Genomic DNA, 24,994 nt, shown 5'->3' on the forward strand with positions numbered 1-24,994 from the left:
ATAAAACATTCATCGTCGTCTCGGTTTACTGTGCCCGCGCTGCGTGAAAGGCCGTGTCCTTGGCAAGAATCGGCTCTTACTGTCACAATCCCTTTTCATCTGTTTGCTTTTATAATTCAGATGTAATCCCAGCACACACACAGAGCAAGGCTTCATGAAGTGAATTTTGCGTATGCTGCTCTTGGCAAGCTGCCGAGCTGTGTTTAGCTACTGATGTCTGGGTTAAATAAGTCAAACAGGGATCTGAAATGTTATACAATAATTAGCACATATTCAACTTCAAAATCTGAGGGTCTACATTTTTTTTCACTAGATGGACGGAGATCACATTTTTAAAAGGGGGAACTGAAGGACTTTATGACAGTATATTAGCATTTTGTTAACATTTATATTATAATTTATATCTTCCCCACTCTGGGGTCAGAAAATGTATTCCCGCACGCAAAGCCTTTGAAAAAAAATCTCTGGTCATATGAAAGCGTGTCGGCAGCCTGTTAAGTGAAGTTGAAAAGTGCAAACGTGTCTAAAAGTATCCACAAACATCCTTAAGACTTCCCTGGAAAACACCGTAATGTTGCCACACTATGATATTCAACGGAAGGTTGAGTCATGAGGTAAATTATCGGAAACCCAAAATATGAAACTGCTGCTGCCGCGCCGTGTTGTCAGAAACCACCGGGTTTGATGTGATTCCAATTGATGCCATCTCTATAAACAGCACTTGAGCAGCGATGAGGCCATTTCCGATTCTATGTGTGTAACCCGGCTTGCATTGTGACGACTGAGGTTAATCCACAATGCAGCCAGTGTTGTATTATTCGTCACGTCTACCCTTAAATGTCAGCCGGTGTTTACTTTATAAGCCGCAACGTAAAAAAAGAGGAGGAACGGAAACACAATCGCATTCCACATAAATGTCATGATCTCACTAGAAAAGTTTGGTTCACGGAATATATACAAAATGTCACTGTTCTATAATGTGAGCTCCATCTTCGTAACATACCTCTGTGATGGTGTCATTAGCAACTTGTTGTTGCGGCACATTGCTTCACAGCAAATTAGTCATTTTTATATGCACCACTTCTGACAAATGTAATGTCAGTATCATCATAAGCACAAAAAGATCCTGTTTAGCAGTCAGCACTTTGGTCCACCTGCGCGGCAGCTGTTCCCTTGCTCACTAATCCATTCTTTAGCCATGAGTTTTTCTTCAAAGGCATCTTGCTGCTCTGACAGATGGAAACCATGACAATGAGCCAGCTTCAATCACTAGCACAGGCACCGGTCTCGCTTGCGACCGACAGACACCCGCCCGACCGCGCAGCAGTTGCTCAGAGTGGTAATGTTCGATACGTTTCGAGACGGCGGGCGATGTGAGAATCTCTAAATTATACAAAAGGCTCCCGGGGGGGGGACCTTATTTCAATACATCTCACCAAAGAGAGACTCAAAGACATCGCAGCCTGACTACCGCGTGGGTCTTGTGTGGACTCAAAACACCGGCTGGAAGATTGAACTGAAATGGATTGATGGCATACCTACAGTGCTGTTCTTCACAATGGCATTCTGGTAACATGCTGTCTCCAATATACACTTTTTGTGGTTGGATTTTGAACTAGCTACTTCCTGGTCCCAAAGCTTTCCAAATATAAATTGCTTCAGAGCAGTTTGTGTTCACTTTCTGGTTCAGTTTGCGCCAATGCTAGATTTAATAATACGTCCATTCAATCATATTGACACCACACCTCTCGCATTCATTTTTTTGCACTGACAATATATTGTAATACCTCTTTGTAAAAATATCTCTTCCTAAAAAGGAACAACTCAGACTGTGGTAAAATGCTTTGTAGTTTTACCAAAGTAATACATCACACTAAATCTGATCTAAACAGCTGTGAAAGGAGTGGCGAAAGGGTGGGGGTGTTTAAATTAAAAGTTTCTTGAGACCCTACACACTTTCTTCTCTTGTTTGTCTTAACTATTTTCAATTACTCATGGCGATACAATTCCCTTCCTTGATCTATCCACAACACTGTTATCTTTCTCTACTACTTATAATATGTTTACTCATCCCGATGAATTCAATTACATCTTTTCAGAGGAAATTACTGCGGGGGTGGTACCACCCGCCAGAGGTCAGGACTAACGGTGAATACTAAAACTACTCCCCCAAACACATTACACAGCCTATTACCTGCTGCTTTCCACACAGCGCTGAGCCACCCCACATGCGCCTTCCCACTGCCACAGATGAAATGCTTTCTAGATGGAATCTGGCATAGAGAAGAGGGGATGAGTGCAGGCGCTGTCCCCAAGCCTAATCGTTTCAGAGAGGCATCCCCATTGCAGCCACAAAGCACGCCAGTCCAGATTAGAGAGGTGTGTTCACAGACAGGCTGAGCGTGAAAGGTGCAGAAAGCTGCCTCGGCCTGAGGGAGCGGCGAACGGGTTCTCCTTTTTCTTTTGCCACCCAGCGCCATCGATTGGCTGCCAGGCCAACGGCAACGCAGGTGGAAAGCAAGTTGATGTGCTGCCTTGACAAAGTGACGGCAGTGATCTCTTCATTTACACCTGTTGTTATTTGTACACAGAATAGGAAGTTTCGGAAAATGCCTGATTGCCCATCGACAAACAGTCTATATGTGCCATAATCACAATCACATCTATGAAGGATATAGAGTCTTCGAAACATTTGACCCGAGATGCATTTTTGGTCAATGTGGAAAGAAGTCCGAGTACCATGATAAAACTCACAAGCGTGAGGAGAATATGCAAACCCCCGCACGGGTGGACCCGAGTTGAGATCTAAACCCAGAACGCTTTGACGAACCACAGAGTTGCCAGTTTCATTTTTTTTTCACTCTTATTTTTTGCAGTGACTCAGGAGATGATTGCAGTAAGTCAAACAATTGGCTCTTGCAGAAACCTCTCGCGTTCTTATCTGGAACCCATTTCAGGCCCATCCAATCTGTGAGACTGATTATACAAACAGGAGAGAAATGCTTTTGGGGGAATAGCCCGTTTCTTCTCCCTACAATGGGTTCTACACCAGCGGCAAGCCATCATTATCGTCATTAGAATCGAGATTTATAAATGGAATACACTCCAGAGTTGGTTGCCAAAAAGAAGGAAAAAAAGAAAATCTATCAAAATAAATGGCCGTTAGAGTTGGGCATTGAGAATCAAAAATCCAGAGGACCCGGCCGGAACCAACGTTCAGCAATCATTCAGATTCACAAGTCTGGTGCTAAATTTCAATTCCAAATTGTTCTCCAAGCTTCACCTATGCGCCACCCTCCCTTACGATTGAGCGGTGAGATCACTGAGGTTCATTTAGCCGCGCGATACTTTTTCCACCGAATCCAAAAGCATCCCCGCCAAAATATTCTTTGCCATTTCACAAATAAACCTTCACACTCCATGCGGCGAGGACTCAAATTAGGATGCATGCAACATTCTGGTGGAGCGAGAGAGGCATTTGCACATGAAGAGATGAAAATGAGTCGCATTCAGCCAAGCTGTGAGCTCCACCTAGGAGGCGGTGAAAGAGACGGAGACTAGCACAGAAAGGGGCCGAGGAAGGCCTGCGCTGCAGCCTTGGAGGGCTTCCTGGTGTAATGACTCTCATTTAGAAGTGACAGGGCTTGGTAAAATTAAACTAATTATGACAGCACACAGATGCTGAATAGCCCTTGATGAACTTAATCACCAGCAATCCAACAAACAGGTGTTGCGTGATTTCTGTTACCTCCCCTCAAATTACGGGTGACGCCGCTTGAAGAAACGGCAAGAATAATTTCCTATTCAACCGCTCCAAAATAGGGAACTAGTCTTTTGGATTGCAATGTTACAAATAACACATTCAGTTAGTGACAAAGCCTGTTGATAGACGTAAAATACCATAAAAGGAATATTCAGTGGCAATTTGACCTTCAAAATAACTATTTTACAACCATTGTATGATTTGCCTGCTTGTGATAAAGGGAATTTAAAATTTGCCATTCCGACTCCAGATGACCTCTTTTTGTTGTAGAATATTCCTGGACCAGCCACGACATCTTAACGTTTCTGCTCAGTTAAACAATAAAGTCAATCAGCGAGTGCGATCAATTTGTCAGTGAACAAATGCACATTGGCCACCGTTCATTTGTATTTAGCACAGTGATTGAAAAGTAAATTAGCGTGTGGGAGGAGCCCTGGAGAAAACGTTTTTTTGCGAATAGAACATGGCCAAGTAATGAATAACCTTTGTCAATCTACTAATGCCTCATCCGGTATGAGGAAATGGATCCTGCCCTTAAACAACGAAGGCAGACGTTATTATTAGCATGTGAATTACAAGCCTCCATCTTGGAGACATTTTTTATACCTTGAGTGGGATGTCAGGGAGAGCACCGTCAACTGCTCATAACTCTTTTAATGAGCTTTAGGATAGATAAAACATGCCTGACTCTCTGACTCCCAGCACACCGCTGACCATTGTTAACTGGAAGCCATAATGTGTCGGCATAAAGATAATAGGCTTGGCTGAATGTCGTTAAACTTTATAAAACTCTAAAGGTGGCTTTGCAGGGCTGATGAAAATTCAAATGTCTATTAAGATTTTAATAGACCTGATGATATGAATATGCAGCTTCTTTCCAATACTACTATAATCCTTTCTTGGAATTTTGTAATTGTGTCTTTTGTGTGTGCGTGTGCGTGTGTGTGTCTGTGTGTGTGTGTGTGTGCGTGTGTGTGTGCGCGCGTGTGAGTGTGCGTGCGCGCGTGTGAGTGTGCGTGCGTGCGTGTGAGTGTGTGTGTGTGTGCACGCGCGCACGTGTGTGTGTACTTGTAAATGTATATGTGTGTATATATGTACTAATCCCTCACTACATCGCGGTTCGTTTATTGCGGTTTCACTACATCGTGGAATTTCTTTCCAAATTAAAAATACATTTAAAAGTCAAAATAAAACTTCAGATGAGCTGGTGACCGTACTTCGCGGATTTCACGATAAGCGGGTGGTTTTTGGAACCAATTATCCACGATAAAGGAGGGATTACTGTATAACTAATTATTCACATATTCTGCATGTCATGATGTCACAGAGTGTCTCGCTTATCAAGCTCATTTAGTTATCAAGGCAAATGTTTTAGATGACAATCCTCTTCTTTCTGCAACGACAATGAAAATCTGATGCCACGACTTTGAATAAAAATAAGCTGAAGCAAAGCAAACTAATTAACAAAAGGTGATATGAAAGCATTGTTGATTAGCTGTGTACATCGTTACAAGTTTGTTGCATTATGCTCTCAATTATATATTGTTTCTATTTTTTGATTGATTTATTATTTCTTGGTATGACAGAAACTGTTGATCGATGGTCTACGTGAAGAGTGTTAAGTGAAGAGACCTCAGTTAATTAAGTGGGTGGGTTAATAAAGAGCCCTCCTGCAGTAGCAGTAGTAGTTGCTGTGAGTGGTTTGTCAACAGAGCTGATGGTCCTCCTCGATTTTCTATTTTATTTTATTTTTATCCACGAGTTCGGTGCAATTGCGAGGGTTTCACACAAGTACCTGCTGCTCTATGGCTAGTCTGCCAACAAAGTTAATAAAATCTTAAAACCAAATACGTCAAGAAACAGGTAGCAAAGTCAACTTGCCAACATGCGAAGCAAGCCCAAGCATGCACATTATTTTACCTTTGTGAAACACGGAAAACCTTAGTGATTAAAAATTGAAAAACTATGAGCGAGCTTTTGCCGACTAAGCGGCAAATTCACTAATGGAACCTGTACAATTTTCTTTTTGCCTCCTGCGTTTTCCTTGTCCCTGGAGGTTTGAGTGCTGAACACACGGCGCAGCTGTGTTCCAGGGGCTGAAAACACTCAATTATTCCTCCATCTTCCTCAATGACCATCGCGGGTTCTGCATTCGCATTTACTCAATCAAACATTTCAGAAAATGCCTGTTAAGGGTAATAATACAAGTGATTGCATTTGCACTTGGGTAGAAAGTCTAGTCGGGTAATAGAGCACATTTCCTCCACCTGATATTCAATCAGTGGGGGTTTTGTTTTGTTGATACTGTCATATATTGTGGCAGGCGCTGCACTCCAATTGCACCTCATTTTAGATGGGCTGAGATTGGGCCAACGCAATATGAATTCATTTTCGCTGCTCTTATATTGTTTAGTTTTAGACCTATTTTCCCATTTTCAGCATGAGGCAGGAAAGGCTGCACTTAAACAGGGTTTCACAAAGCAACACTCATAGAATGGCATCCATTCATAAAGATCTGCTTTTGAACTGGAGAGGTTTTTTCTAATTAATACACCACGATTTTAAGGGGAAGATACCGAACTGCCTCGCTTCTAAATATGTCATTATTTTCTGACGAAATGACGGCACTCGTGTTGCATAGATTTCAAGTTGAGAAGGACGTCATTCTAAAAGAGTGCTGGTTGTAAGGATGAAGACGAGGGCAGATGCACAATAGAAAAATAATTAGGACGAGGCCACCGTGCATGAATCCATCGCCACTTCCAACAAGCACTCAACTGTGTCAAACAGCTTGGTCAATAATCTTCAGCAATTCCTGAGGATTAGCGTCTTATTACCGAACACCGTCTGTCACACAGACCTCAGCGGCCAAATAAGTCGGCACTCTGGCTTCTTTTTTTTTTCTGTACTCCAATCAACTCACATACACCCCCTTTTGTCAAATTGATCGACAATGCAAGGTTGACCATAATAGCCCCTTTGATTGATTTGTGGCCAATTAAAATGAGTTTCTTGGTGCGTTGTGCTTCATTAAAGAGTCTTGGCGTGTTTTGATGGACAGGAAGCAACTGAGCGTTTCACCCCCTGGCTGTATAAAGATCAATTTGTAGTAATATTGAATAAAATATTTGTAATATTTTGTTTGCAATGGAGTCGGTGGCATTTTTTTTTCCATTCTCTGCTCACTTTAGGAGTTTATCATCCTTTAACAATCAGTATTTGCGTGACAGTGATCCACATTTACCATATGAGTGTAAAGGCAAAGTGCTGAAAAATGTCTAATGGATCTGCATGCTGTATGTTGGATTATATTGTTCTATTCTGTTTTGCACCATTACTTTAGTCTGTACAGATGATTAATCAATATCCATTCTTGATGAGCCATTAAGTTTGGGGAGTAAGTCAATGAATGAATTTAAAATGCAGGTTTAGCTTTCTCCTCTGTATTTCGGTTTCATTTAGTTGGCACTTTTGTATAGTTGTTTATATTTAATATATATTTATGACGAGACATTCAAGAATAAGTCAGCAGATGACTTTTTAAAACACAAGTTTAGCTTCCTTTTATCGAAATTTGATTTCATTTGCTCAGCTTGGTTTATTTTTTTTTTTTTAAACAAAATGCGTAATGTTTGTTTTTTCACGTTTCATTGTAACATCAAAAGAATAAATACATATTAAAGATAGCCCCGCTTGCTTCGTTATAGACATCAACACCGTGGACAGCGGCGTTGTTTTGTTAGACTCACGGACAACATCCGAAACAAAGTGCACGCAAGTTCGTACCTCGTCCGCGGCTCGTGGTCACGGCAGATGCGAGAAGCCACACCGCCAGCATGCTCGTCAACGTGCCAGCTCGTCTTGTACAATTCATCTCTTCTTAAGTCGAGGGCGCGCGGCTGCAAAATAACGTCCTTGTGTCGGAGGAGCGGAGGAGCGAAAAAAAAAAACAGAGGAGAGCGACGCGGGGAAAGCAACCCGTGAGATTTGAAGGTCCGTCAAAAATGCAAAGTTGAATCCGTGACGCTTTTTGGCCGCTTCACTTGGTTGATTCGGCCGTGAGACGACGGGCGATAATAATCAAGTGAAACGCGGAGGTCCTGGTTTAATTCGGACGCTCACTAAGCGGATTGTGGCTGCGAGAGCTGGCGGCACATTGGACGAAGACAGCAGAGCGAGTCGACAGCACCAAGGACAGCTCCTACTCCTAGCGTCAGAAGACGGAACAACCTCTGTGGAGTTTTTTTGGTGGGGGGTCTTCGCCGTGCTTTTGTATCGCCGGACACACCATTAGGAACGCCTGGCTACATACAATCGAGCAAGCTTTTCTGTTTTAATCGCCCTTCTCACAAGTGTCATCTTGTCAGTACAATTGTAAATAGCAGAAAAATAACATTGGGATGATATCAGGGTTCAATTGCATTTAGGTTTTAGCAAGGCTGGCAACTAGACACTGATGGGCAATTGTTTTTCTTCTGCTATTTTTTAAAGCATTTTTTTACATAGGTGACTCATAAAGTGCATGCATTTGGGAATGCAATATTTTCCAGTTAAAACAGAAAACCAAACAGACCAAGTTTGGATGTGTTACCTTGAGTGTAATTAAATTATATGTTTGTGTATGTAGAATATGAGGGTTAGACATATATATAGAGAGAGAGAGAGAGAGAGAGAGAGAGAGAGAGAGAGAGAGAGAGAGAGAGAGAGAGAGAGAGAGAGAGAGAGAGAGAGAGAGAGAGAGAGAGAGAGAGAGAGAGAGAGAGAGAGAGAGAGAGAGAGAGTTGACTGTCTATACTCTCATTGAGAAAACTTTGTCTACGGGGGACCAATTAAGGGAGCAGAGAGCAGTATAGTCATTAACACAAGTTTACAACAAAAGTATCAAAACTATGGGAGAAACAATCGATACATTCCATTTCAATGCACAGAAAAAAAGAAATGATTGTGGTATAACAAAGGGTTGAATAAGTCACACAAGGACTAACTTGGCCACTCCTTCCGTTGCTGTTTTACATCTGACCTTTGTTGTCATCACCCATCTACACTTGATCTTTAAATGGCAGCTTGATGGTCTTAATGGCCTTTTGTGACCATTGGACGTTTTGAATCTCATGGAATGGCTATGTACATTTTACATTGAGTCTTCTTGACTTATGACCTCCCAGTCAAGCCCTGGCGAGTGACACAATTGATTTCCCTGCAAAATCAATATTACTAACGGTGTGACATCATTTGTCAAGCGCTATTTGTGAAAGACTCATCAGCTTGCGGCATATCATAAAATAACCCGAATGCATTCATCGCTTAGCGCCAGTTTTTATTGGGTGGTCAACTAACAGGAGAAATAAATCATCCAAGAGGTGCTACCTTTCAAACATATTCTGTGTTTTGTCACTTGGACAGCACATTGTGCACTCATAATATGCATTCTAAAAACCAAAATAAAAGCAAATTAGGAGACAAGAGCAGAGAGGAAAACATGGATGGGAATAAAGGCACCAGAGAGAACTTATTGAAGATACCAAAATAGCATCTGCAAGCAGATGCTATTTTAAAAATAGACCACTCTTTAGAACAAATCATGTATCAAGCAGATGAATAAAACGCACACCTGCTCGCTTGTTTTTTTTCTATTATTTTTGGTTTTACCATCAAGCCAGACTGATGGATAAATTTCACGCTAGATGACTGCACCTCTGCTCTTTCAGTTTTACCCAAATACACCATCATTGCATGACCGTTTTTTTCAACTGTCTCTCCTCTATCACTATTCTTTTTGTTTCTCGTTGTTTTGTTCTCCGAAAACATATTTGGTAACTTCGCCTTGATTGTAACACATTGATGCCTTGAAGCAGCTTTAAGGTCTAGCTGGCAGCCAGATGCTTGCAGCCAAGCTTCCATTCTGTTAATGGTGTAGGGGCGAGCAGTTAATGAAAATCAGTCCCTTGAAATGAAATGACCAATGTCCCAAGGTAATGAGGCACACTGCGGCAGTGAGCCTTTACAAGCATTAAGGTAATTTCATATGGCAGGATAATGTAAAAACATCTAATGATGCTGATTAAGTAGCGAAGGACTGACGGATTATTACATGCTCAGCTAACAAATACACTGACTACTGACTCAGAGCGGTGACTGCGATATTCAGCTGGACTACTGGCGCAATGGCTTGCCAAATGCGATCAATGGGGTCCCGTCCCACACGGAGCTTCAAATTACAGCCTGTGGTAATGTTCCTCAATATCACAGTCACAAGACTTACAAATGAATGCAGGGCTAATCATACCGCATTACAGTCAGAGTACGGCGTTGTGACCTCTTTTAGCCGGCAATCAAAATGATTGTCCTAAAATCACTGCCACGTTGCTGTAACACCTACATTAGACGACATCTGCCTTGCACAAGAGGCAACCATGACAGGTTGTTTGTTTGATAATGGTGGTTCTAAGAATGCTACTGTACTTGAAAATACCACATGAATACATTGGCTGGCAGCTAAGAGAAAACAAAGCTGTTTACATCAACAGAACTCAAGACCACATGCAAGAAACGCTTGACTTATTCACTGCCAGTGACAGCTATAACTGTCAAAGTTCCATTTAGAACTGGGTTGGCAATGAATGAGTTAATGTCAATACGGAGAGTAATAACCAATCAAGAAGAGGAAATCCGGATTATATTTTGCCAGAAAGTACAATTTTCTGCATATGCATGAGAAATGCACAGTACAGCAAATGTACCACTAATAACCCAAATCATACCACATCACATGGCAATATTAAGACTTGAGCACTTAAATGATCTGGCAATGGAATTTTTCTGATGATATGACTGCTAAAAGAAGTAACAAGTTGTGATGTATTAAATGCTACACAATTGATTGTGCATGGAAATATGCAAATTCAAGTTTTTTTCCCCAACAAAACTGCTGGTCATTCTCTCTGCATAACCAGATGAATGGGTGGGCGGAGTCTCCGAGCAAGATCTACATGATTGCCTGCAATCCACCGGCCCTGCCTGTCTGCATTCAGAGTAGGCAAGTATTTAAGTTCAGCCCCAGATGAAGGAAGCTTTCTTGTTTGCCATTCTGCCATAACTCTGCTATTTCAGTACTACAGATTTTCTTCCCCTGGTTTTCCTCTACTCAGTGTAGCAGAAACTCTTTTTTAAAATAGTTTATTTATTTACATCTGCATGGTGGTCACACTTGCAGAGACGGGCCTCTTACATTTTATTTTCACTGACGGGAATGGGCTTCCATACTACTGAGCCACAGACAACGAACCAACGACAACAAAACAATTTTAACTGGAGTGAATGTCAATGTCTTTGTTTCAAAGTAAACAAAGGCAACGGCAGAGCGCTTGTTTTGATTTAACTCTGAATGACGCGTCATCTCAGAGTACAAAGTGTACTGAAATGTTGTACCGAAATAGATCAGAGAAAATTGTTTGCCTGGTTTTATTATTTTTCTCAATGTCTATAGTGATGCATCTAGAAAGATTTTCAGGTGGGATTCATATACAGTGTCAGTGTTTTATTTATATAAACCATATTTTGGTTGAAGAGAGGCGGTCTCATAGAAGAACATAAATAAAATAAGGTCAGAGTTGACTCATTCTGCCGGCTGCTGATTTTTTTCCTTCTCCGGAACCAGAAAATCCTCCAGGCTTTTACATATTTAATAGTGAGGCAATAGAACAATAAGGAAGGAAACCAAACTAATAATTGGGTGTGATATATTGTATTGTTAGCTATGCATGTGTTTTTATTTTCTTTCTTTTTCCTCTGATGAATGCATTTTGATTAAATGCATGTGAGTCAATACAAATGTCTAAAAAGCAAAGAAGCTAATGGAGAGTGAATAAGTAATTAGAGTGGGCAGTCAAGAACGTGTTACAAAAGCACAAAATATAGAATATCAATGTGTCAAAAGAAAGGCTGCAAGAATAGCCGGAATCTGTTATTTTTGTTGCCTCTTTGCTCAGGAGATGCTGCCCCTCATCACTCATGCGTACAAAGGCCTCATAAATATTGTTTGCGCAAATGTGCAAATTGGCAATATGGTATTCTTTGACTGGGTGGGTGGGGTTCCATGTTTACTGATGAGAATCAAAAATCACTCTTCAATTAAGTGGTGTTTTTATTTCTTATCTGCCTCATGCTGGCCATTACTGGAATAACCCCATTTCCACTTTCATGTCAAATGCCTTGTTTTTATCAGGCTTTATCAATATATCAGAGCAATTTGTAAGTACGTGTTGGATTTCTTCCTTCTGTTAATTACAGTTCCTTATTGGCATGTGGAGTAAAGGCATGTGGAGGGGGGCATAACAACCTCTGAGCAGGTTCGCTGCACACACGACAGCTTCTTCTTCGCATCCGTTTTCTGAGGGAGCAAAGGAATTGTGTATGAGGCTTTACTTGACCTTTGACCTAAAAAAAACTTCACATCTCCTAGGTGCTTTTTGTAATTGTTGACAACAAGACGGACTGCCCCCCCCCCCTTCCCCATCATTACGCCAATCTGACGCCTCAGGAGCAGCACCGGTCCCACTCGTGCAGAGTTTTGCCAATAGATTCAGCAGCCTATGGTAATGAGCCCAAAAGGATTCCTATGCTCCACGCTGTCACTTTGATGACTCTGAAATTAACACTGTGCAGGACATGCTCAACACCTGCTGTAATAACATTCACGATAGAAGGAATATGCCAACAGTAATATTAGTGCAGGAACATTTGTGTCACCATTCTTGTCAAATGTAATTAGAAGCGTGGCGCCACAAGGAATTCTTTGTTGCTTTATTACTATTCAGCCACTGAGGGGATCGTCTTGAGGCTTATGTTTGTTTTTACAAATGTCCAAAAGTAAGGAAATTGTGATCGGTGGATTTCCACAAAGCATGGACACACATTAACGCGCATAAACGTTTTGACAGAGGCTTTGACATGTTGTCCCACACTTGAACATACACATCGCCGTTCACTCTTGCTAGCCCACAGCGCACCCCTCCTTCTCCTTGACCTTCTCTTTTCATTAGTCAGAGCGTGTCCGTGCCTCTGAGCATGCTGATGCTGTGCACTGCTCCAAGGCTGCATTTATCATGATGATAAAGCACTCTCAGGCAACAGCCCGGCCCTCTCAAGGCTAGCGGAAGCAATGCCTGACAAGTGACAAGTCACACAAAGCGCCCCACTTTCTTTATCCTCCCCCGCCAGGTGTCATCTATACAGTGCGCAGTGCTCTGCTCGGTCACAGGTTGTCGATTTATGTCACCCGACCTCCTAATGAGGAGTTAAAAGAAGGTGGCGTGATTGTGCGAGAAGCCAATCTGCTACACGTCCGGTACATCCAGTGTGTTCTTATGAGGTGGATAGTGTCGCTCATTAGGCCACACCTCTAAAAGTCACACATGAACACACTTTGTAGGTTTCGTTCAGAATACTGTATGTAATATGTCAAAGTGGAATATATTGCAGGATGAATATCACTAAAATAATTCACCAAACAATTGATTTCAGTCCAAGCAGACCTAAAAATGGACAACTGAGATAGTCACTTTGAATTAAAAAAAAGTTCAGGTCATTTATTTTCAGTTCCTTTCGGGGAGGAGAAGTTGCGTTGATTAAATTGAGTTTAGTTGAATTGATTGTCTGAATAAGTGAGTGTGTAAAGAAGATGGATTGGGATAGAATGGCCACCAAGTCTGGTTGTGCATTCGCAGAAGGTATGATTTCCAAATCTGTCCGAGAACGGTATTAGAAGTTTGAGGAGAATTTGGATGCAGTAATGGCTTTAGATTGAAGGATTTGCAGCTTCGTGAATAGACAGAGTGCTTGGTCCAAGCACGCTCCACAAATCAGTCATCCGTCGCATATCCAACAAATGTATTATGGGACGTGATTTTACTGAATATTCTTTCATCATATTTCATTCATATTCCTGCTACTTCTTACTTTGCACCATGCACTGTTCTGTCCATCCATCTGTTTTCTATATTGTCTATCCTGTTCAGCATCACGGGGAGCTGGAGCCTATCCCAGCTGGCAAGTTAAAATCTGGGCTGGCCGTTAGTTGATTACATGGCACATAAAAAGAAGTGTGTGTGTGTGTGTGTGTGCGCGTGTGTGCGCGTGCGTGCGCACGTGCGTGTGTGTGTGTGCGTGTGTATGTGTTCACTCCCATATTGGCGCAAGCACCCATTCCACCCCCCTTAAAAAAAGCAAAACTTTGCCCAAGACTGCCACGACAATGTTAATAAGAGACCTAACTCATTGCCTGTGTAGTTTATAAACATCTGAATGTGAAAGTTTGACTCTGGAACACATCCTTTTTATAGATACTATATTTTCCGATGGGAAAAATAATTCCTAAACAATTTAGAGGTCAACCACCCACTGTGGACAAATTGTGTAATTGTAGCAGATCAGAGAGCAGAAGTCAGCATCAACAATCTGCTGGTTCAGATGGCGTGCGAGCAATGGCGCTTTCTTCATTTCGGACGGCTCCCAGAGTACCACTCAGACATGCTCTCGCCACTTTCATGTGCAATACTTAAATCTGGATCATGCTAATTGTGCTATGCATAGCATGGTTGGTTTATAGCTGCTGTAGTTGTCATACCACTACAAAGGCATCCTTGCTGCTACAATATGAGCAATTCCACTAAAAGGAGACAATGATCCAATTAGTCACATTTGTTTTTCCACTGTTATTTTCTTGCGACTCTCTTACGAGTTTAATTCAAATTCTCTGTGATTAAACGACTATTTTATTAAAGAACGTTTGACTGGGATTCGGAAGTGAAAGGCTGATGGAAATTAAAAGGCTCAAAAGGAAATATGATGGCCTTAATTGCTTGGGGGGTTTAATTTTGATTTCTGTACTTGTGCACTCATTATTCCGTGAAGCTTTAGAGTGATACTGATTGAAGTACGGCAAGATGCAGGAGGAATTTATACAAGCTTTTCGACGTGTCAACCTTATTGTGTTGAGTTCAGTTTTATGCATTGTGCTCTGATTTTTTTTTTTTTTTACAGCTGCAGTTCTGTACCTCAGTCAGTTTTCACTATGACACTTTGGTTTGTCTTTGATGACACGCTTCCATTTTTAGAAGCGAATCAAGCTTATAGTTTCCATTTTTAGCCAGAGGAGAAACATTCTGACACACGTTGGCTTGTTCGCTTGCACAATGGCACCATCTCAATTCCCACCCAAATATAATGAATAAATGGTTAAGTGGGGAGAAATTGCTCTGAGACTCTGCACCCATCCATGTTCATCCATACCAATTGTTGTACGAGGTAACTAATTGCCTGTAATCAGAGCCGTGCTGATGTGTTTCAGTCCTTTGGTGATTTATTATTTTCGAAGCACACAGTAATGCACTCAACTGAAAGTAAAAATGATTAGCTCAGTCTGATATTAGTCAACGTCTTTGGTACATTCATTATGAGCAACATCCTAAATGTCATGAGGCATGGGTGACAAATATCTTGTTTTGTGTGAGTCCCTACATATGGAGGCCATTTCGGTGAAATAAAACTACTCACTTGAGCACTTCTGCCAACCCTGCATCACACATCCTAGCAACACAAAGACCACGCTTTGTTTTTTTTTTCCTCACAAGGCTGTTTGTGTATTCCAGATCATATCACCTGGTAGATGCTTAAAGCTCACCTTTGTCAGGCTGCCTCTCTATCGATCAGCGAATCAAAGACAACAATGTTTCTCATCAGTGGCTCCACAGAAACAACTGAGCGCTAGGAATTTTTGCGTGTCCTTGAGCTGCATGATTAGTACCATTGTTTGTGGAACATTCTGATTATGGTGTGTTGACTCCAGACACAAATCAGGTGACAAGCGTGTCTCCTGAGTATTCAACTCAAAACAAAATGTAGTAATGTAAAAGTTGGCGCTGATGAATTATTGAATATTTTATCTGCTGCGCACATCTTTCACAGTGTATCCAGCCAATACATTACAAAACAATTCAAAAAGTACTCATTAAAACAATGTTGACACATTTTTCCAAAACACCGCTTGAAAAGTCAATATGACCTGTAAACATTAGCAGATTGATTTTTTTGGGGCCAGGGGGGGTTGGTCTGCTGTGCTGATTTCCACAGAGGTTTCATCTCAGATATGCAATTTCTACACACTTCTCAGTTATTGTCAAAACATAACAACCTTCTGCACTATTACTGAGCTGAGAAAAAGTAAATACAAAAGGTTTAGAATGTATGGTTTGAAAATAAAGAACTATACAAACCATCCTCAAAATGGCTTTATTCAAAACAACCAATTTCATTCAAACACAAATCCTAGTCCAAGTAAATAGTTCTCAAAACAATATAGCCTGGTGATGGAGAACCCACTAAAGAGGCCAAGTCCATCATCAGGTTCAAAGTTGAAGTGTGTGGTTTTTGAGGGAATTTGGGTCAATGCCTTGTACAGTAATCTACAGCCCGCAATCCATTTCACCAACCAAAGTTCATCTCTGCCACGGAGATGAGAGATTCTCAGTGACAGAAAAGTCAGGCTCTGGCCATCATCGCCTTTTTAACTGTTAGTCTTTCTACTTCGTGGTACTTAGCTGTTGGAATGTAAGTTAGAGGTACTCTTGGGTCTTCCTTCCCAGCGGCTTAACGGCGAGTCCTCTGTCATTTGTTTGTTTGGCTTGTGCCTTGCTCCCACTTGTAAGAGGCAACTCCTGCCGGTCTGTTGCTTCCTTACTAATGGTGATTGACCTGTTGCAGTTTTGACCTCGTGGGCAGACCTCCACTGAGGAGAGATGACAGCTTACTTACAGGCATGCTCTGCCCTTTCCTGACCTCACTCCAACCATTTGAAAAGTGATACATACTTGTATATGTATAGACTTACCTTGCTCAAGACTAAAAGTTTATCATTTGTTGTTGATTCTGAACTATTTGAAGGTTATTAACGAATTTCTTTGCAGGCTAAAACTTACAAATAAAATTGTTACTGAACAATTCTTTACAAAGATGACGTTATCAATTTTAAATAATGTAAACATGTTAGTGTGTACCACCTAGGTTTGGAATTTTTGGTCAAAATATTATGTATTTTTATAAAAACAAATTTATTCTATTTTCACCATTTAGCTGCATATGACAAAATATAGACCGTGTTTCTATCGAAATAAGAAAATGAAAACTATTTATTTCTTGCTCAATCATCACGCAACTAACTACACAACCGTTGCTTCGAGAAGAAAAAGGGACTCATCCACAGTCTGAATTTTTTTTTTTTTGAACATCTCTAGTCATTCTGGTCACCAATGTCCTTACTCTAGATTTTAAATGCACCTTATAGTCCAACAAAATATGGTAGTTAGCCAATGTTTAAATGGGTACGAGTTACCAGTTGTCTCGCCATGTATAAACCCTGTGAACATGTAGAGGGAGGGATTTTTTTTTTCACACAGTGTTGGGAATAAAGTAGGAGTCCTGACAGTTATTGTTTTCAGGCCATTTGGAGAAAAAGCACATGCAATAAAGAGTGGCATTTGCAGCTGGAGGCTTTAACATTGGGTGGGGGTGCAAGACGCAACCAGGAGCTGAGGGGTGACTTGTATGCAGTGAAAGTCAGGTGGAATAAAGTCACCTGGAGGCAAAAGCAGGGAAGAGTGATCATAAGGATTCATGTGACTGGCACAAAGTGATGGGCTTACCTGGCTATGAATATTTCAGACAGCACTGAGGTATGTTATTACAACTCAGCAGGAGCACTCACAGCATGGGCCAAGACATGTGCCATCACAAGATAGGACGGAGCACAGGCACACATAGAAAGCGTTCAATTTCTTCCAACGACTTTTGAAATTATTCATTCTTTTTCAACGGCAAAATGTTGACATCCGTGAAGAAACAATTTTCAACACACTGGAATTGACATGTAGATGTCATTTTGCACATTATGTACTGGAAAATTCTGAGATGGATGAAAGGACTCCATGTTCAATGTTTTACTTGGAGCACAACACATGTCCAATGTTTACATATTGGCTGCAAACTACTACAGCAAATCAATTTTACCGGGCTTGCTTCCAATACAGAGTCCATTTTGATATATACCCTACATGAGTTTAACACTGGCTCTGTTTCACGCTCCCATTTATTGTAAATGAGGCTGTCACCGCCAACAATGATGGAGGAGACGCCTCAAACATACTATAATTATCATACACAATAAAGAAAAGGTTGTTGGCAATGTCAGAAACAGCCAAGAATAATTTACAACTAAAACTAACACTACTTTAGGCAAATATAAATATTTAATGTGGTCAGATTTGAAACAGCTCATTGATTTTTTTTTTTTTTTATATATATATATTTGGTCAATATAAGGTCCATGCAGAGGAACAACCAGTCTTGTGCATTCAACATCAGCTCTTGGTAATTCATCAGAAAAGACCTGTACATAAGCAGTCTTGTGAACGGTTTAGAAATCATTCACTCCCTAGATTACAGTTTTTGGGTGTTAGGAGATTTTTCCAAAGTAGAAAAATCTTGGCTAAATTGGTAGAAATGAAATGATGAATTTTGACCGGCCTGCCTTTTTTTTTTTTTGCTCCACTCTATTCACTCTCATCTAATCATGTACTGGCTTGCCCTTGTGCACTACTCAGCCGTCCCTTATCTTGTTAATAAATCTGACTAAAAGTATCCTCTTTCAGTCATTTTGCATGCTTCTGTTTTGGCCTGATTGTCATATTGTCCGTTCTGAGTTTTGTCAAATGTTTAGAAATACGTTTCATTTCAAGACGAAAACAATTTACATACACTTATATAATCCTTTTGATAAAGCCAAAGAAAGTTGTCATAGTTATGAGCAGAGTTTGGCTGGATGTGAATGAAATGGAAAGCAAGAATTTTACTGCTTTAAAGTTCACACCAAGAGCGTTTTCTTGAGCCCATCTCTCAAAATCTGCTTGACTGTTTTGCTGCAAGACACAAGAAAAATACGGAATAGTTTCCATGCAATATATGCTTCTGTTGAAATGAATAACTTTGCACTTTAATGAAAATGTTGCATCTTTTGGTAATAATGCACCCACTGGAAGGTGTGAACAACTGAATATTATTTGTACAAGGATAAAAGATAGACCATCTTTCCCATTTGCCAAACGATTCAAATGATTTATCTTCCATCTATGTCTCCTAAAAAATTGCCCAGTTTGAATCTATCTGTGATACATTTTTTGCTCAGCTTGGCCACACACACACACACACGGACACACGCACACACACTAAGCAACACGACCAACCTGATAAATCGACAAATAAATTTAAGGCTATGGTGCTGGTCCTGTTATTTGTGTTTTCATACATCTTGAAGAAATATGTCTCTGGAAAGCCGAGAGGTGATATTTCTCCCTGTGAATTCAATTATTAAGCACACTTCATAAGGATAAAAATGATGGTAAGGCAAATGCTAGAGCAAAAAAAAGCGCTAACTTAATGACTATCACCTGCCTGGTGGAGATACAATTCAGATTCAGTTAGCTTTTGAATTCACATTATTAGCTTTCTATCATGTTGATGGGCACAAAATTAATTTGCTTAAGACTGGGTGGGGGAGTTCCCCCGGTGGATGTTCCCTAAGAAGGAAAGGCATGTAAAATAGCCAAGCAGGTGAACAATAAACCTTTTGTGCAGTGTTCAAGCGGAACAAGTTTGAACACCTGCCAGAATGTCATTTTAGAGAGTCTACAGGAGGCCAAATGGAGTGTGAGCATGCCAGCGTGAAGGTGAGGTGGAATTGTACGTTATTTTTGCTATTGCAAGAAATGCAAGTTTCACATTGGGCAATTACTTGTCAGCACTCATTTCTTACCCAGAGAGGAAGCTGAAGGTCATCCATCAATCAACCTCAAGTGGATGAATGGAGACCTTTCCTAGAGTGGAATCCAGCGAGAGAGAGGAGAGTGGCTATAAGTGATTGGTGTCCTAACTGGAAAAGAAATTGCTATGCAAGTGCTCTACAAATGCATGGTAGGTCTTCGTCATCAGTTGCGTAAACTTGGCTGTGAAATTAAACAAGTGAGCAGTGACAGTAAAGACTGGCAACAGAAATCCAGATTCATGAGAAATGTGGCAATGACTTGCTGATGATATCTACTGTGTAAATCCGTGTGTCATACTTCAATTTTCAGGTTCAGTGGGTTTCCCTCTGTCAAGACAAATCAGATTTTATCTGGTTCTGGTTTCCTCAGGCTACGAGGGGGCAGCTTGCATGCGCTTTATGTCAACAAAAGCGGAGGTCAATGTTATGGCACAATCATGTTTGTGCCTTGATGAAGAGAAGAGCATACATTTTGTATAGCTTGTTTACGCACAAAGGAAATAGAATGCATTTTGTTGCCAGTATAGCAAATCAAGAAAAGAAAACATGCTAATTTAGTAGTAGTCATATTTAGTAGCTGATGTACCGTACTCATGGGGGACGAATGGATTGCTCTATGTACTCCATTTAAGTTAGGCCTCATTCAGCACTCGAAAATTCAAGTGGAAATCATTTGAGCACCACCTATGCATGAAGAGCTGCAGGAGTTCAATGATGGCCTGCTTCAATTGGTCCTCCGTTGCCAAGACACATGCGGGGGGGCATGCAAGAATAATGTGCGAGTACTGCGAACAGGATATTATCCTTCAGCGGTGCCATCAGCTCTGGGCGTTACATGACTTGAGCAAGGGAAAAGAAGAATGCGACAACAACAAAATTATTCCCAACATTAAATCAGTTTTGGCATTTTCGCTTGCTGACTTGTATTTTTCAATTGAAAGCGGTATGCCATTGGATTGTTGAAAAAAAAAAAGAGGCAATGTTTTTCATGCCATCCTGCATGCCTTTTTGATTGGCGAAAAGTTGTTTACCTTGTCATCGCTTGAAAAGGTTGAGGAGAATTGCAATGCACCGCACCAGTACACTTAACTGTAAATGAACTGTTTATTTTGAGCTCAAATAAATAAATAAATAAATACATACAATCATGCTGTCCCAAAGTTGCAGATTCCCCAAGGGTGGAACGGAATGACCTGCCAAATCTAATTTCTCAGTGTGTCTATTTACCAGAGTAGCTCTCATGGAGAGGGAAATGTATTGTGTCAGCGTCTGGTGGCTCGCTCGGTTATGGCGGTTCAGTGACCCGTTGTTTTGTGCTGCCATTTGTACCGTATAGTCGAGGAGAAATAGCAGAAAACATTAAATGACGTGACGGGATACTTAGAAATTAGATATTTGACTGCAGGATTGAACCAACTGCCTCCACAGTTTGTACTCAATAAAAGGTAATGATGTGTGCTGATAGAACTCCGAGCCATAAAGTGGACACGAGAACTTGACTATGTACTGAAGTCTTATGCAAATGATTCAGTGTTTTTAGCAAGGAGGATTCTCAATGCAAAGTGCAATACATGCAAGAGTTTTGATGAGTATTTAAATGTGGATGTTTGGAAAGGTTAAAATGACGAGCACATAAAACGCCACACATGATATGACGATATTGATTTTCTATCTGGGTGAGTGGGTCCATTAAAAATGAAAGAGAGGTAATATGATATAGCTGTACCAAATGGATTGTCATCCTTTCATGGTACATTGCAAATAATGAAAGGATTTGCCACTAATTTGAAATGTAACAGCAGGTTTCAAGAAGGGATTTAGGCTAGTCACTATATTGCGGGTAGGGATAAACAAGTAGCGATATAAAGTATACCAGCCTTATTTCAAGGTATCCTGAAGACTGCAGCCACAAATACCTACAAGACCGATTAAATTCTCTCACCAGTGGTTGTCGCAACACTGCAACGGTTTGACACAATCCTCATGTGTCAGAAACAAAGAACAGTCTTATAAACAAATATCTGTCATTGGATTAATTGAGATTTGATGTATCTGAAGCACGAATAGTATTTGGTATTCTGTATGAATCAAGATTTAATACTCGTAATAATCGTATTTGTTTGAATGTGTCTTTGTATATTTGGATGATAACAACCCTGCTCGCAATGACGCTTTTAGCTGACTGGACCACATTGGAGGGAAAAATAGACTTGGGTGAATCATACGGCCTTGAAGACATGCGTGCCACACATTCTCTTTGTCCTTCTTCCTGAGGTCAGCTAAAAGAAGGAACACCATTTGTTGCTTCGGAGGAATAGCAACATATCATCTTTCTACCAAGGAATTATCTATATTGCCGTTGTGCCTACTTAAATGTATTCCGTTATAAACATTAGTTTTTTTTTTACTATTTTAGGTGACCTTCCTTAGGTGTTGATGCTGTCTGAATAGACAACCACTTTCCTGCATACCGATGGGTCAATCATCCGCCCGGAGGCAAAAAGAGCTCGTTAGGTGATCGGCGATGCATAAACCTCCTCCTCTGTCTCGACCAATTGTCTGCGTATCACAATGTTTTGACATCCCTTCCCCCCAATGATAGTGTCATTCCACGGGAAGAATGAACCTAACAAGCGATTTTTGCCACCAGGCAAGCGAATGACTGATCGGTATGCAGCACCGTCGTTTAACAACACCCCACTGTCACCAGCCAGGAACTGAATTGGAAAAAAAAAATCTGAAATGAAGAAACCCTTTGGCTTACATTAACTGTCATTTACCGAACAACTATGAAGAGGATTTGTCATCATTGGTTCAAACAAATCCGGTAGATTTACTCAGCTTTGTTCCAGGACTCGGGTTCAACCACGCTGTGCAATGGATCATATTTACACTCGGACAGCAGATTAGGACTCGGGGGATGAACAAGAGGCTGAGGTCACTTGACCAAACACAACCTGTAAAAGACCTGAGGGAAGAAGCCAGCAGTCCTATATCATGTCAGAGGCCATTCATCAGCCGGGCTGCTCAATTTTATGGCAGCCACTTTGAGCGCTTTCAGCCGATCCCTTGAGGGACAAGCCAGAGGCAGAGCTTCCCTCGGATCCACTTTACGTCTTATAAGATGGACACTTGGCTCGTCACGTGCACAAGCGCATGCACACAGATACTATATATCGTCGTCGTAATGGTGGACGTGTGAAAATTTAAAAAAAAATCAAAAGAACTCACCATGTGATGACTAAGACTGACTGTCACTGACATGCTTGGTCTCACTTCAATGCTGAGATTGTAAATGTCAGTATCTCATCACTCAGACTCACAAGCACAGTGAGATCGAGACGGCAAAATGAAACCGCGAATGTCAGCATGCTCACCGCTACCCGGTCAGGCTCCTGAAATGTCCCACTGTCAATCTCTGCCTTGGGCTTAAGGAACTACTTTAACACTTCATGCATATTTGGATTTCTACTCATCATTTGATCATTTCTTTTCAATACCTTGCTTGGTTCTGGCTCTGCGAATAACTGCTTGGGGGTTATCCAACTCACTGCAGCTTGACATTCAAAAACATTTCACAAATTTTACTAAAGTTACATTAACATTTGTATATTCGGGGATCAAATCTTGCTTGCAAAGCTATTCATGACTGAAATGAGAAGTTAAACATAATTTAAAATGTTGATTCGAAAATATATCGCTTACATATTTACATATTCAGTGACCAATTTTGGATCTCTGCTCTAAATTTGGAAGTCCTGGTGTCATGTTATTATATCGGTGTTTGGAGTCACTCCAGACATGCCATCTGGTCTGGGAGACATGCCTGTAAATTCTGCAGTAAAACGCATTATTAACTCTTGCTATCTTTGCATTTACGGCTCTGCTACTTGCTACCTCTGGAATTTTGGTGACCACCAAGCTGCCAAGCACTTGGCTCCAGCTCAGGAACATGCCCCAAATGTCTGCAGTGGTAGACGCCGGTAAAATATGTGTCATTTACTTTTTTTAATCAACAACATACCACCAATAAAAATGAGGATTTAAAGATTTTACCACAAAGAGCTGTTTGTACCAGTCATCTTATAGCATCTCTGGGAGCAGGAGGCTGGCTCATGTGCCAAACATGGAGAATTAAGCACAACTGGATGTTTGGCAACAGCTTTCAGCAACAGCAGGACACCCGGATTGGAATTGGGATCTGGAGAGTCAAGGCTCATTAGAAATACAGCTAGACTGCAGGAAATAATGCATGTCTGTGAACACAAAAGGTCAGATGAAACTGCAAGTTTAGCACCTGGCATCTCACGACTACATAACCACGTAATCATCGTAATCAGCTTTGTTTAAAACTCATACGAACTTGTTTTTATGATAATTAAGTAGGGATTGCTGCAATGTATTCTGTATAATTAATTATTGTCTCCATGCACCAGGATATTGGATTTGAGGGTATTCCACTAAAATATTTGGATCTTATAAATGACATAGTCCAAAGTATTTGGTCAATTAACTTTGGAGTCGTAAATATAGTAAAGTGCATTCCAGTCTTTTACTGCTGCCTGACAAATAAAAAACATATTTAAAAAAATAAAAGCTTATCAAAATATAATTATGTTGAGTTTGCATTCGGTGTATGGTGAGATGCCGGAACTAAAAATTGGCCAAAAAACAAAACAAAACAAAAATTGAAGTGCCAGATTCAAAGATCTTAATTCAGTTGAGTTACTGTATTCCATACAAATTGGCATTAAGTGGAAATTTAATTTGCTAGTGCAAGGTTACTGTGATGGTTTTCAGGTTTCTTCATAACTAATTGGAATCATCTATTTATCTTGGCAAAAGCCCAAAGTGTGTTTCCAGTCGAGGGCTTTAAAGCAAAGGGTGAACCACACAGTTAATGAGCACACATTTCAGCGACTACTTTTTTTTGTCAAGCCAGGTGAGTGATCTTTTTAATACCACTCGGAGGAGCTTAGAGCAAAAGCCATTTCCACTCCCTTACAATCCCCCCAATTGCGGCCCATTCTGTTAGATCTTAAGTCTTCACTTTTAACAAACAGAAACACGAAGCAGTGACAAAAGCGGTAACTTTCTCTTTTGAACACCCCGGAGTCTACTGCAACCTTGGCTCATTGTAACGCTAAAGCAATAATTTCAACATAGAAATTTTCCCGGGGCCAAGCGTTTTCCAGCTATTTGTTTTCAAGATTCACACCGTGCTTCCGTAAGAGTAGGTGCACAAAGTATAAAAATATCAAAGATTTGCCACAGCTAAAGGTGTGATTGACTTTGATGGTGGCTTCCACACAGAGGGAGGAAAATGACTGCATTGTTCCCCCGGCTCTGTGAAGGCCTAT

General features: G+C 40.8%; 1 protein-coding gene across 3 annotated transcripts in view; it reads right to left on the minus strand.

The window, feature by feature from the left end:
* The window catches only part of LOC119133517 (seizure protein 6 homolog), a 54,293-nt gene extending 46,342 nt beyond the window's left edge, over positions 1-7,951 (minus strand). For 2 of the 3 annotated variants that reach the window (XR_005100148.1, XM_037269452.1), the window contains exon 1: positions 7,550-7,950. Coding sequence is in view for 2 of the 3 variants with exons in the window: in XM_037269452.1 (XP_037125347.1) it covers positions 7,550-7,637 (88 nt within the window). In the remaining variant the exon portion in view is untranslated. Of the gene's footprint in view, positions 1-7,549 lie in introns of all 3 variants that reach the window. The other variant, XM_037269451.1, reaches the window with a different exon arrangement.
* Between the last annotated feature and the right edge of the window lie 17,043 nt (positions 7,952-24,994).

Source organism: Syngnathus acus, chromosome 14 (genome assembly GCF_901709675.1).
Source record: "Syngnathus acus chromosome 14, fSynAcu1.2, whole genome shotgun sequence".
NCBI lineage: Eukaryota > Metazoa > Chordata > Actinopteri > Syngnathiformes > Syngnathidae > Syngnathus > Syngnathus acus.